Source organism: Ursus americanus, chromosome 1 (genome assembly GCF_024610735.1).
Source record: "Ursus americanus isolate L20-20 chromosome 1, mUrsAme1.1.p, whole genome shotgun sequence".
In the NCBI taxonomy this organism is placed as follows: domain Eukaryota; kingdom Metazoa; phylum Chordata; class Mammalia; order Carnivora; family Ursidae; genus Ursus; species Ursus americanus.
In genome coordinates this window covers 38743232-38756730 of record NC_142127.1, presented here as the reverse complement: position 1 = coordinate 38756730, position 13499 = coordinate 38743232, and the positions used below count along the sequence as shown (strand labels likewise).

General features: G+C 50.9%; 1 protein-coding gene across 9 annotated transcripts in view; it reads right to left on the bottom strand.

Annotated features, from left to right (window-relative positions):
* Positions 1–13499, bottom strand: part of TANC1 (tetratricopeptide repeat, ankyrin repeat and coiled-coil containing 1) — a 230576-nt gene that overhangs the window by 7078 nt on the left and 209999 nt on the right. For all 9 annotated transcript variants that reach the window (XM_087861752.1, XM_087861833.1, XM_087861625.1 and 6 more), the window contains 7 exons: positions 9563–9696; positions 7642–7765; positions 7148–7323; positions 4451–4583; positions 3003–3094; positions 1010–1156; positions 45–145 (listed from right to left, as the gene is read on the bottom strand). In XM_087861752.1, the coding sequence (XP_087717878.1) occupies positions 45–145; positions 1010–1156; positions 3003–3094; positions 4451–4583; positions 7148–7323; positions 7642–7765; positions 9563–9696 (907 nt within the window). The remainder of the gene's footprint in view (positions 1–44; positions 146–1009; positions 1157–3002; positions 3095–4450; positions 4584–7147; positions 7324–7641; positions 7766–9562; positions 9697–13499) is intronic.

Genomic DNA, 13499 nt, shown 5'->3' with positions numbered 1-13499 from the left:
CCCAAGAAGGCTTCTCTAGTCACAGATCGGACCCCAGACAGTACCTGCTGTTTCTCTTCGCCCTTGCCCTGGCATAAAAAGCTTCATAGGACTTTGGTTTCAGTTCGAGAGCCTTGGAAGCAAATTCTTCTGCCATGCCAAAGTCCTAGTGTCAACATTCAAATACATGAGTCAAAAGAAGCCATAAAAAAGGATTGCATCTTTGTAATAGGAGCTTTGCTCTACAGGTTAGCGGAGAATTGGGACAGCTGGGGAGGTAGAGGACAAGGTAAGTTTTATTTCTCTTGTTTTAAAGCTGATCAATATCTTAAGAGAAGAATTCAGCAGAGAAACAAAAATTGATGATTCAAGGCAGAGAATAACGGGTAGAAGCCGTGCACCCGAAGGCATGGTGGGCGGAAGCTGCACACCCAGGGACGGGCAGACAGAGATGGGCCGGGACGCCGTGCCTGGAGCAGCTCACCCAATACGCGGGCACAGAAGCGAGCCCGTCAATGGATTTGGCGGTGAGAAGATGAAGTTAAAAAAAAAAAAAAAGGAGAAAGAAGTACTGTAACAAGTCTACTAGTTACTAGTTACAAGTTAACTATGAATTAACTACTACTAATTACAAGTTAACCAATTACTGGTATACCCTCTGGGCAAACACAATAACCAGTAGGCGGATGAGAACACACCCGTGTTTAACTCAGTGGTACCTCTTCCTCCAGCGTCTGGGCAGGGCCGCCCCTGACAATGTTGGCAGCACCCAGTCGGGAAGGGGCTGGCGCAGTCTGCTGGCCTCTCATTGCTGAGCTGGAGGACAGTGCCCTCCGGTGCATTCTCTCAGCACCCTGAGAGGCGGTCGTGACACTGATCACATGACGACCACCCGAGAGAAGCAGCTCGCCACACGCCAAGCTCATAGAGGTGTGCGAACCAATCACACCCGGGCCCCATGCCTCGGTTGGGCCTTTACCACAAGCCAACCCTCTGCTACTGAAAGAACACACTAAGGCCCACAGCTTACATTTGTTTTTCTTCGGCAGCGAGACAAATTGAGATAGAGGGAAACTCTGAGTTCATTGAACGGCCTCATGTCCTCTCCAAATCCTTCTCGGGGAAACTTCCTTAAGGCATACTGGTACCTCTGGGCTGCCTCTTTCATCTTCCCTTTCTAGGAATCAAAAAGCAGAGAAATTCATCCTTTTCCAGGTGCTCCCGGATGAAGAGGCTCCCACGGCCTGCAGACCCTGGCGAGGTTCTCCCTTCTTCCCCCACCGAAACCCTCGGAGCACAGGGGCGAGTCCTGCTGGGGGTGCCGCCTCCCTGTCTGCACAGGCTTGGCGCAGGAAGACAGAAGACACTTTTCTAGGACGCGGTCTGTTCGTTGACAAATCGATCATTATCAATCTTAATACATCAGATTATCCTGTTACTTATATTTTTTATTACTTTTTTTTTTTTTGAGAGAGCACGCGCGCGCATGTGGGAACACAGGTGGGGGGGAGGGAAAGAGGGAGAGAGAATCTTAAGCAGGCTCCCCGCCCAGCACCGAGCCCAACATGGGTCCATCTCAAGACCCTGAGATCATGACCTGAGCCAAAATCAAGAGTCCCACACTGATCTGAGCCACCCAGGCGCCCCTCTGTTATATATTTTTGAAATCCATTTCTGAGATGATCCCTCATCTACAGATGTTTTAATGCTAAGTGTAATAGACGAAGAAATGATGCAGTTCTCAAGGCAAGTACAGTCTTGGGGAGAAGCCTAGAGCTTGCTGTAGAATCATAATTTTTCTTTGAAGAGGAACTAAAGTACAGGCTTTAAAAATCGAACAGCGCCGCATGTCATTTTCAAGGCTAAGAAATCCATTTGCTCAGCCAGTTCCACGGTGCAGCAGGTATGAAGTCTGTTGAAAATGGCTTGATATTCCTAACATAATTGCCTACCAAAATTCATATTAAAACCACTTCAAAGCCACAACAACACACACTCTGAACTCAATTTTGAAAGGATTCCGAGCCAGGAACCCTGCTGCGTTGTGCTAGCTGCCTACTTATTTGTTATTATTAAAAAAAGAAAAGGGAAAAACTAAATGTAGCCCACGCAGCAGCCTCATGATAAAAGGATTAAAATGGTCATAATGCAGGTTTTTTTGTTTGTTTTCAAAACATTTAATTCTGTCTAATCACAGACCTGGAAAGAGCAGTGATCCACATAAATGGCCTAAAGCATCTATGTAAGCCAGGGGTGGGCAAACCACAGCTTCTGGGCCAAATCTGGCCTGCCGCCCATTTTTACAAATAGTCTCCCTGGGACATGGCCGCGCCCATTCGCTCGTGTGTCACCTGTGGCTGCTTTCCTGCCACAGCAGCGAAGCTGGGGGGCGGTGACAGAGACCACATAGCAAAGCCTAACATATTTACTGTCTGGCCCTTCACAGGAAAAATCTGACCTCTGATCGTTGTCGTATTTTGGAAATTTTACTTTAAAGTTTATTTAAAAGTTTTACTTTTAAACTATTAGTCTTTATATTTCCATCTCTAAGGGAAAATGTTGAAAAAATGAAGTCAGTCTCCTGAGTAACACAGTATTATATACTCCTGGACGATCTTAAGTAAAAATATCTCTAGAAACCGTTTCAAACTGCAAAAGCTTATGGATATTGAAACTAAAGTAATAAAGTCTTAGGAAACTTAATGATCCTTTTCTTCTGAAAATGTCTCCTGAGCGTCCCTTTCCCGCGTGTGTCACTCCCCAGTGTACTAAGGAATCTCCTGCCTGAAGCCATTCTGCCTTCTTGCCAAGGCTTCAGGCCCTAAGTCTCAAACACTGACAGGTGCCTTCTACCTGGAAGGTCCCGCTATTGAGACAAGAAAGCCTGGGCCGGGAGCCCCGCAAGCATCTCCTGGAGCCCGACCACCAGGGTGGTGTGCGGTGGCACAGTCCCGACCGCTCCACGCCAGGCTCAGAGGCTGCTCGTGGGCTGTCACATCCTAGAAAAGGGCGATACCACTTACTTTGTACATCATGTTTCCTTCCTCCATCAATTTCTGTAAAAGTATAATCAAAATATCAGGTTTGGAAGTAGCCATCGCCCAGGCAGCATTTCCTGCAAAACAAAGACGCATTCAGAGGCACGTCAGTGCTCGGGGAGGAAAGGTCACCGCTTGTGAGGCCGCACCGCAGCGAAGGCCACAGACAGCAGCCTCCAGACAATGGTAACACGAAGGGGACATGGGCTGGCCCCTGGGGAGCTGACCTCCCTTCAAATCTGCCTCACGCTGAACGAAGCACCTGGGAGGGAGACTGTACCGGGCACACCTGTTTCTCTGATGAAAACACAATACTGCGAAACCGAGGCATCAGAGCTTGCCCATCCCCCCCACCCTGTTCCTGTGGGGAATCTGGGAAAAGTCCATTAAACACGGCTTCCAAATCATCTCCTTCGCTTCCTGCAGGGCCCCCGTCGCTCCCGCACTGCGTGGGCTCAGGCAGGCTGGCTCCCCCACCCGCCCCCTGCATGGCTCGCATCTCTGCAGCCCACACGGCCCGCTCCGGAGCGCATGCAGCAGGGGCTGCTTACGGGACAGCAGGGCCCGGAGCCACACTGCTCTGCTTCAAACGCGGACGCTGCCCAGCACTACCACCTTAGAGAAGTTATGTGCCCCCGCTGCGCCTTGGTTTCCTCCTCTGTAACATGATGGGGTTATCACTACTTAGAGGGTAGCTGAGGATGAAAGAAGCTAAAACTAGAAGCTGTGTAGAATAAATCCCGAGATGGTGAACTGCCCCCAGCGGACCTTCTCATCTTCGCCTGTGTCCCCACCTCACAACTGCCGCGGGTCATAGGTCTAGCATATTAAACTACAAGAGCCCTGTTCTGGTTGCCCTGTACCCACACATTCTGAGTGGTGGGTCACGTTCCAGCCAACCACAAAGAAGGGGCTCTCCCTACTCAGAGTCACCTCTGCCCCATCAGTGTCCTCAAGGGACCCACCATCCTGTTTCCAGTAAAGCCTGTGACCTTTCCTTCACGGAAACTGCGGGGGCTGCCACTGCTCTTCCCCACGGACTAGGACGACTCAAGAACAGTGGTTCTCAAACTCGGCTGCTCAGCAGAGCCACCTGTGAGCTTTCTCAACCATGATATTGGCCTCCCCCAAAGAGATGAATGGAACCCCGCTCCCCGCAATGGCTCCCAGACATCCCTAACACCCTCAATTCTAGACTGTCCTTCAACACTGGCTGCTGCTTTCTACCCACGCTGCAGTGATCATGTTATGAGCTATTTAAGCATTTTGGAAAACTATGATTAAATGAGCCTTAGAGAGGAAGAAAAAAATCTCTAAGCACCTGACACATCTTACTTCTTAATCTGGGACGGTAAGTCTTCATGGCCCCTGACATATTCTAGAATTTGGAGCTAACCTCCCTCTCCTGCTGCTGAAATAAGGCATTTACTGACCTAATTTGGCTCCTTTTCTCAGCAGTGTAACCACTACAGATGTGTTTCGACAACCAATGGCTCTGTCCAAGGGGCGCATGCCGCTGTGGTCCACGTGCTCAATCACGGCTCCCTTCTCAACCAGATACAGCACCTGCAGTGGGAAAGACGGAGCCCTGAGGGGTGGCTGGTGGCAAGCGTGCCACACCGCACCCACGTCTGCATCCTGGGGAGGAGCTGGCCGTCTTGGCTTTACTGTGATCTTCCCTACCTCTGGCCATTAAGGATCCTAATGGAAATAAAGTCGACAGGAAACAGAGGAGCTGCAATCCACGGCTAAAACCCACTCTGCTATCAGCAACAGGGCAGGCGGGTGAACACTCCTAGGGAGGGACATGTTATGTACACGCACCCAAACACCGCAGATGCATACATGCACGTCCACTTCCTGGGGCACAGAGAGGGCCACAGTCATCTTTTCATCTCCAGTTACTTAGGACGCAGAATTCTGCAACAGCTCCAATGTGCTGGCAGCCTACAGCAATGGGCACTTCAGAAACGCTCAGATCCACACTGCCTGGGACGGCAGGCTGGAGAAGCTAGCAGCCTGAGATCACATAAACGCTATTATAACTCACTTTAAGGCTTAGGAAAGAGACTCAAATAATGGGAATGTAAAGAGGCAAGTTCTGAGACCATGGTACAATAGCAGTCACTTGAACATAGAACACAGAGAAAAAAACCACTTTGGCTACTCAAATTGTTCTACTCACTAGAAAAGAAGTTTGTAGCCAGCTTAGATTTTCATGTGAATCTGACAGTCCACCAGCTGCTCAAAATGACACGGGGTTGAATTCCATAATATATAAAGAGCTTCTACGCTCAACAACAAAAAACCCAAATATCCCAATTTTAAAACAGGCGAAGGACATGAATAGCCATTTCTCTAAAGATGATATACAAATGGCCACCAAGCATATGAGAAGATGCTCAACATCACTAACCATTAGGGAAATGCAGATGAAAACCACAAGATATCACCTCCTCATACCATTTGGATGGCTGTTATAAAAAAGAAAGGAAGGGAGGGAGGGAGGAAGGAAACAGAAAATAATAAGTGCTGGGGAGGCTGTGAAGAAACAGGAACCCCTGTGCACTGTTGGTGAGAATGTAAACTGGTGTGACCACTCTAGACACAGTACGGGGTTTCCTCAAAAAATAAAAAACAGAATTATCATTGGTTCCAGCCATCCCACTTCTGGGTACATATCCTAAAGAATACGGATAGATCTGGAAGAAGTTACAGGATCTTGAAGAGATATTTGCACACCCGTGTTCACAAGTAAACACACTATTTCTAATAGCTGGAAGCAACCCAAGTGTTCACAGACAGATGAACTGATTAACACAATGTGGCAGAGCCATACGGTGGCGTGGTTTTCAGTCTTAAAAAGGAAGGAAATCCTGTTACATGCTACAACATGGATGAACCCTGAAGACATGATGCTAAGTGAAAGAAGCCAGTCACCAGAGGACAACTATTCAAGGAATCCACATAGGTGAGGTGCTGGTTAGTCAATTCACGGAGACAAAGCAGAATGTGGCTGCCCGGGGCTGCAGGAGAGAAACGAGGCCTTGCTGAGTGGGTACAGAGTTTCAGGGTCACAGGGTAAAGTGTGGACGTTAGCTGTACAATAACGTGCGGTTCTTAACACCACTGAACTCTTTGCTTAGAAATGGTTAAGATGGTAAATTTTATGTTGTGTGTTTTTTACTCACAATTAAAAAAAAAATTAAACTAGGATGTTAAGCTCCTTCACGCTTCCCTAATGCTGATAAACTAGGATTTGATAAGGTGATGTAAGCTGAAACATGGAAGTACGGATATGGGGCGTTTAGTTACACAGCCGTTTTTGGAAAATCGACGTTCAGTACAATTTACACTGTCCAGGAAACGGAGACCCCTGAACCCCAACATCACTGCCTCCTAAAAGCATCAAGGCACAGACGTGCAGGGCGAGGACAGCTTCTGCTCCAGGTTCCATTGCTCCCAGCAACCCTGTCTCTCTGGCGAGTCTGCACATGAGACATATTTAGTTCTTCAAAAGTGGTAACTCTCAAGGAGCCGAACATTCCTTTAACACCTGCTCAGTGCCTGGGATGTGGAACCTGACAAAGACATGCTTTCTGCCCTGAAAGACATTTTGCAGTTTTTAGCTTATTAATGTTTTGTCCCTTCTGATCTCCATTAGACTTAGGCATTTGGCAAAGAGATAAAGACAGTGCCCTAAGCACTTTATATTATTTCTAGACAATGGCACATCCATTTAAAAACAAACCAGATAACTATTTGATTAGTAATTTCTCATATACATAAAAAGCGATTTTGAAACGCTCTGTACAGGAATTCTATTTAAATGGGTTACTAGAAGAAAATAAAACTCCGTATGCATATGTGTATATATATTCAATTATGTGTCTGCTGTAGACGCAGTTTGTAATCGTGTATTTTGAAGGTTTTAAGAGTCTGTTAAAATCTTTAGTAAAGTTCTGGAACAGACTGCATGCCAGAGAGTAAGAGAACAATGAAAGCTGCCCCCAGCAGGCCCATACACGCTGACCACACCCAGACACGGCCTCATGCCCACTCAGGGAATGGCTTCTGTGCAGCGCGGGCCCGTGTGCAGGCGGACAGCGTGACCACCTGCGGGTACCTACGGTCTCCGCGTCGCCGTAGAAGGCGGCCAGGTCCAAGGGAGTGCGGCCGTTCTTGTCCGTCTGGTCTATCTCGGCTCCTTCCTCAACCAGAAACTGGACCACTGCTCTGTGACCTTTCAGACAAGCCCAGCTTAACGCCGACAGACCCTCTTTGTCCAGAGAAGAAAGGGTGGCACCTGCAAGAACAGTGCATTCACAGAACAGGAACTCGGTAAGACAGAGCCCAGAAGCCCAGGGATTCACGTCTGCGAACACCTGCGCGGACGGGTGGCAAGCAAGCCTCTGGAATCTGAAGGCGGCAAAATGACCACCGCTGTGGTAGAGAGCAATGCGTAAGGCATTTGCTACCCGTTCTTTCTACTTCTGTGTAAATCAGAAAACGTCCCTGACAAGACTTTTCAAACTTGAATCAGAAAGTACTGTCAGTGGGTCTGCCAAAGCACTTTGCTTCGTCCTTCCCAAAGAAACCTCTACAGGGGCTCCCACGCTGCTACCTTTTGAGAGGAGAAATTCCACGGTGCTCAAGTGTCCTTCACAAGCGGCCACCATGAGGGGCGTCCGGCCCTGCTTGTCACTTAGGCTCACATCACAGCCGCGGTCCAAAAGCAATCTAACAATCTGAAAGAAATACTTGGAATTACAATCTCTCTGGCTCCGTTTCAGATCTTGTGTTCTCTGCCCAGGCAAATTTTTCTACACTTAAAAGAAGTAAAGGACTTTCTTCTTCAAATGCCTAAGTTGTGTGATTTGTAGGGCCTGTGAAATCTTTCCATTGTATTCCTTTGGACAGAATCTTCTTGCAAATACATACTCTTTTTGTTGACATGCCCGATGCGTTACTATACGTATAGAGCATGCACGTAAAAGGCATAAACAGCATCGAGGAGAAGGGGAGGCACCAAGCGCAATGGTACCAGACAATGGTACCAGCAATGACCAGACAGCCACAACAGGGCGTATGCGATAGGGTGGAAAACTAAAGGAGGGGACAACGGTCATGGGTCCTGTGGTGGGGGTGTGGCTACACTCAGGTAGGAGACCACAGGCTGCAGGGAAGCGTTCACCCACCACACCCCCAAGCAAACTGCTTTTCTAAGCCTTGGGGGTTTAGTGGATGGCTTGACCTTCACAGCAGGCAATTTTTAGCAAAGCTTCCTGGAAGAGATTTCCAGCCTCTGAACCATGCCTTCAACCAGTGCGCAGTAATAAGGCCCGGGGAACAACCACCATCTCAGTCTGATGGCCTTTATGTAGGGGGTGGGCCAGCGTCCCCCTCCCTCTGGCATGGTATCAGTTATACGGCCACAACAAGAAAGGTGGCATATTCCCAATGCTTGCTTGCTCCTCACAGACTAACATGTGCTTTCCAAACCTCCCCGTGATTTAGGAATACTGAGACCAGGAAAGAGGATGAGCTGGGGCAGCACAGAGAAGTTGTGAGGATGACAGGGACCAGATGGTACAAACCAAGCTCTTGGAAATGGAATTGCAAAGCCAAAATCCTGGTGGGGAGCACTTGCAGTTCCTGACAATGGGACTAGCAAGGAGTGACACGATTCCATGATGTAAACTTGGGTCTAGAAAATTCTTCCTACAATGGACATGGTAAGATCCATGCGCTTGTTTGCAGCTTGTGTGTAACTGCTGCCAGGCATGGGGTGGGTCCATGGCCGCTGCTCACAAAATGAATCAATGACCGAACTGCTGTTCTCAAGGATCCTCCGCTCCCTTGAATTAAGACAACAACAGGTCACTCCTAGTCAAAGAAACCAGCCTGGTGCGGCCCCTGGGTGGCACAGTCGGTTAAGCATCCGACTCTTGGTTTCGGCTCAGGTCGGGATCTCAGGGTCCTGGGATTGAGCCCCACATTGGGCTCTGCGCTCAGCAGGAAGTCTGCTTGAGATTTTCTCTCCCTCTCCCTTTCCCTCTGCCCCTCATGCTTGTGTTCTGTCTCTCTAATAAATAAATCTTTAAAAAAGAAAAGAAAGAAACCAGCCTGAATCACAGTGCTGGACCAGAGAGAAAATTGTTTCCTTTTCTAAAGAGCACAACAGAACCACTCTTCTTCTAAGTATGTTGGACAAATGGGTCACACAATCACAACAACAGGTGTGTCACAGCAAGTGTTCTGTCATGGTGACAGGGGGCACCCACTCCGCTCTCTGTCGCTGGGTGAAAGGAAGCAGCTGCCGGTCTCCCCCAGCCCCAGCCCAGCTCCTGGTTACCAGCCTACAGCGGCGGACTGCGCTTGCCTGTCAAATGTTTGTGGTTATCGAGGAGAACTGACAGCACAAGCAGAAGGCAAGTGTGTGAAAAAGACAGGGCTCGGGAGCCGCACGCAGCCCCAGAAAGATGGGCCGCGGTGAACTCTATCCCACCCGTTGTCTCTGCAGCCTTCACGGGCCCACCAGGTACCTGCCAATGCCCCTGGCGTGCTGCACAAAACAAAGGTGGGACCCCTCTCCTGTTAGTCCGTGACACAGCAGCTCCGTGCTCCAGCAGCAGCTCGCAGACCTCCAGCTTGCCTCTTCCGGCAGCGGCAGTCAGGGCTAGAGGAAGGTCACAGGGGAGGCGGAGTCTGTTAGTGTGCGGTGGCTGAAGTGGCCACAAGTTCGTGCGTAATCCTCCCACCGGCAGGAAGGCGGCTACGCATCCTCCCCCGCCCCCTGAATCTGGCTGGGCTCTGTGACAGCTCTGACCAACAGAACACAGAAGAAATGATGACACGCCGGTGTCTGGGCCAGGCCCCGAGACCGGCAATGTCGGCTTCTCCTCAGAACACTCATTCTTGGAACCCAGCCGCCATGGGGGGAGGAAGCCTGAGCAGCCCTGCGGCAACAATCGCAGGGAGAGGAACCTAGTCCCAGGTGAGCTCTGAGCAGACAGCCAGCAACAACCTGGTAAGCATGTGTGTGCCTGTCCTGGTAACGGATCCCCAGAGTCTAGCTACACCAAGTCAAGCAGGTGAGCAGAGGTGAGCCATCCCTCCCAAGCCTAGTCCATGTTGCAGGTTCAGGGGCCACTATATTTTTGTTTTATTGTTTTATTTTGCTTTTTAGGGTTTTTGTTTGTTTTCTCCCCACAGCAAGAGATAACCAGAATACAGTGCCCCCCCCGCCCCCCCCACACACAGATCAGTATATTATCCAGTCCAACCTCTTCCCTTAAAGGCATACATTTCAATCAAAAAGGACTGGTAACTACTGAGGGAGTCAAGGGCATAACAAATCATTCCTGTCTTTATGGAGTTTAGAATCTCTGTAACCAGTCAAGATTCTGGATTAAGAATGTCAAGAAAGCAAGAAAAGGGGATGAGATCGTAGGGGGTCTTAAGTGCTCAGGTGAACAGCGCAGGGAGATTCTGAACGGCGTGTGAACCACTGGCAGCGGTGGTGTTCGGGGGAGGTCAGCCAAGGATAAAAGGAAAACAGTATGGAAGGAAAGAGAATACACTGAAAAGGTTCTCAGGAGGCCCCCACATCAGTGACTGTGCCGCCTCCCTCCCCAGGTCGGGATTCCTGATCGGGCGCGGTAAAAAGAGGGGTTTAGTTAGAATAGGGTTCTCTGCTATGCCTCATGAATCATTGTCTAGAGGAGAGGACGGTCATCGATTCTGGACACAATCCCAGGCCAGGACGACAAGCTTCAGTGAGGAAAGGACAGGAAAGGGCTGTGGTGGGACAGCAATGCTGCAGGAAGGAGCATCTACAAGAGAAAGGAGAGGCTCTATTCCTGCTGCCTGCCTGGGACAACTCTGTTTTTAAATACAGCCTCACACTGACACATTTCCAGCTTCCAGAATAGATCAAGTCTTCCTTCAAATGAGTAAGACACCTCAGGATGAAAATCAGGAAAACACAGGACTAGGCCCTTCACAAAAGGTAAAGTCCAAATGCCAGTGAACGCACGAGAAGTACCCGGCCTCATGAGCAATCCAATGAATTGAGAAGGACACACTCACACACCGCTGGTCGAAGACCTACTTATTCCGTTGCACAGCAGCCCCACTGATAGACACGAGCCTGGGGACGCCCCTGTAGCGCACTGAGGGACTTCCTCAGAGCAGCCGCAAATTGGAAGCAGCCGCGTGGCTGTCAATAGTGAGAGGCATCCCCCAACAAATGATGGTCCAGTCCACCAGGGGACACCACACAGCAACGACAAAGCACATGCCGCTGAAGGCAACACAACGCATTGGCCAGTCTCACCAGCTTAGCAGCAGTTCGCAGAAACAACACACAGAAGAACGGGCAGGGTGATGTGGTCCTACAGAGCGCAGCAACAGAGTGCCCCCCATGGCAGTGTAGCCCCTTTCAGAGAGCAGCCACTCTCCTGGGGACCGACGGGAGATAAGCCTAGGGGAGCCACGTGGTCACAAGCCCTGCCTTCCACAGGTACATCTCTGTCCCCCTGTCCCCTCAGACCACTCTCAGGACAGACGGCTGCACCTGCTCCAACTCCAGTCAGCCTGGCCACAGCTCAAGCCTCAGGAGCCACACAGGCCCCCAAGGATGTAAACCTGACGCCTGCGCCTGATCTTCCGGTGACAAAGAGCAGTTCCTTCGAGAAACAGAAGTCCCCTTGGCCGTCCCCAGGGATACAGTGGGCTGCGACTTCACCTCTTCACAGAGAGGCGCCAAGTCTGCCTGGCAGATTCACCTGAGCTCCGCGACCATCCCGGGGACCGCACGCGCTGGGAAAGTGAGGAAGGTGGCAGGGCTCGGGAGCAAATGTGCCAGGCTGTCGTGCCGCCGGGACCCTGAGACTGTGAAGGTCAGGCTAAGGAATATGGTGGGGAAAGCAAGCCCCCTCGCTCCTTCCAAAAGGGAGTGAGCGTTCACCTCGCGTCTGGCCCTATGTCCCCGAGGCAGGGAACGTGTCACCAGAGCCGCTTGTTGCTGCGCCATCTCAATAATGCTTTCCCATCACTGGCCATTCAAAGAATTTCTTACAACTACAAGAAGAGCCACATTTATGTACTGGGGTAGAGCTGGGGGGTCCCATACACAAAATGTTGGAAAACCAGCGGCAAAGTTGATCCTCTCTATGTCACACAGTCTAAACTAGCGGGTGCTGGGCCTGGCGGTCCCAGGCGCACCCAGCACAGTCTTTTCCTGCCGCGACGTTAGTGTCAGTGACCTGAAGACCACGAGCCTTGGGGCACGTTTATGGGCGTTATCTCGATGGATCGGAACACGACTGGAGATGGGAGATCTGGACAGTGACCCACCCCTGGCCCTGCTGCTCCTCTGTAACCCTCCGCCGTAGGGCTCGCCTCCTCGCCGCTCTCGGGCTGCGCGACACCAGCGAGCACAGAGCGAACGAGCGAAGGCGCACGCACGCCACAGGCAGGGTCACGGCCGGCACACATGCAGGCGCCCCGGGAAGGCGCACGCTCGCGGCCCTGGCGTTGGAGGCGGCCGGGAGCAGCTCAGTAACGTTCCGTTATCTTGTATTTGGTAAACAGGTTCCATCCCTATTGTAAACGGGGCCTCTTAGTCGGGATGTCTGGTGCAGCTGCGACTGAATCTGTCACAGCAGCACGTCAGAAATGACAGCCCAGCACTAAAAATAGGGCCGTGTGTTCCACGGAGGCGCCGGAGAAGCCCGAAGCTGGAGCAGCAGACGAGCCGGGGAGAGCGCCACCCCATACCTGGCCGCGGGGCTGCCTTCCCTTCGCTTCCTCTCCGGCCAGACCTGCGGTGCACTGGGGACAACTTCCGGCTGATCAGCACGGGCTGGAAGACCGGCCCACGTTCTGCACGCAACGTCCTACGGAGGCGCTCTCATTTTCCAGGGATGCGGGCAACAGGGCCCGTGTGTCCCTTCTTCTACTCAGACTGAACATTTTCGGCCACATCACTCAAAACCCCGGGGGCTAGAGTGCACCCCAAGCTCCAGCGGCCACACACTTACAGACACCATACTCGGAAACAGCAAGACTGAAGCATAGTCAACTGCAGCCTTAAACAAACAACAGCAGGCAGGACTGGGCTCAGGAATGCCAGCTCAGAACCTCTGAGCTGCCCACCAGACTCTGAGGAGGGTCAGCGCACTCTGGCCAGAGAAAAGAGCGGAGGGGAGGAGGGCGGGCGCAGCGGGCGCCCTGGCAGAGGGGCAATGCCTGTCCTCTGGCCAATGAAATTCGGAGCCGAAGGCGAAAAAAGGCCTGGCACGAAAAGGAGACTCTCAAAATCAATGTGACTACATGGCACTTTCTAGGACTCAAACTGGACACAATTTCATTCCCTCGCAAACTCCTTCACAAGACGACAGTGTTCTCATTAAATTCCCACGAAAGCATATACCCTTTGACGGGGCTAACTAATTGTACCTCAGCAATACTGTCCTC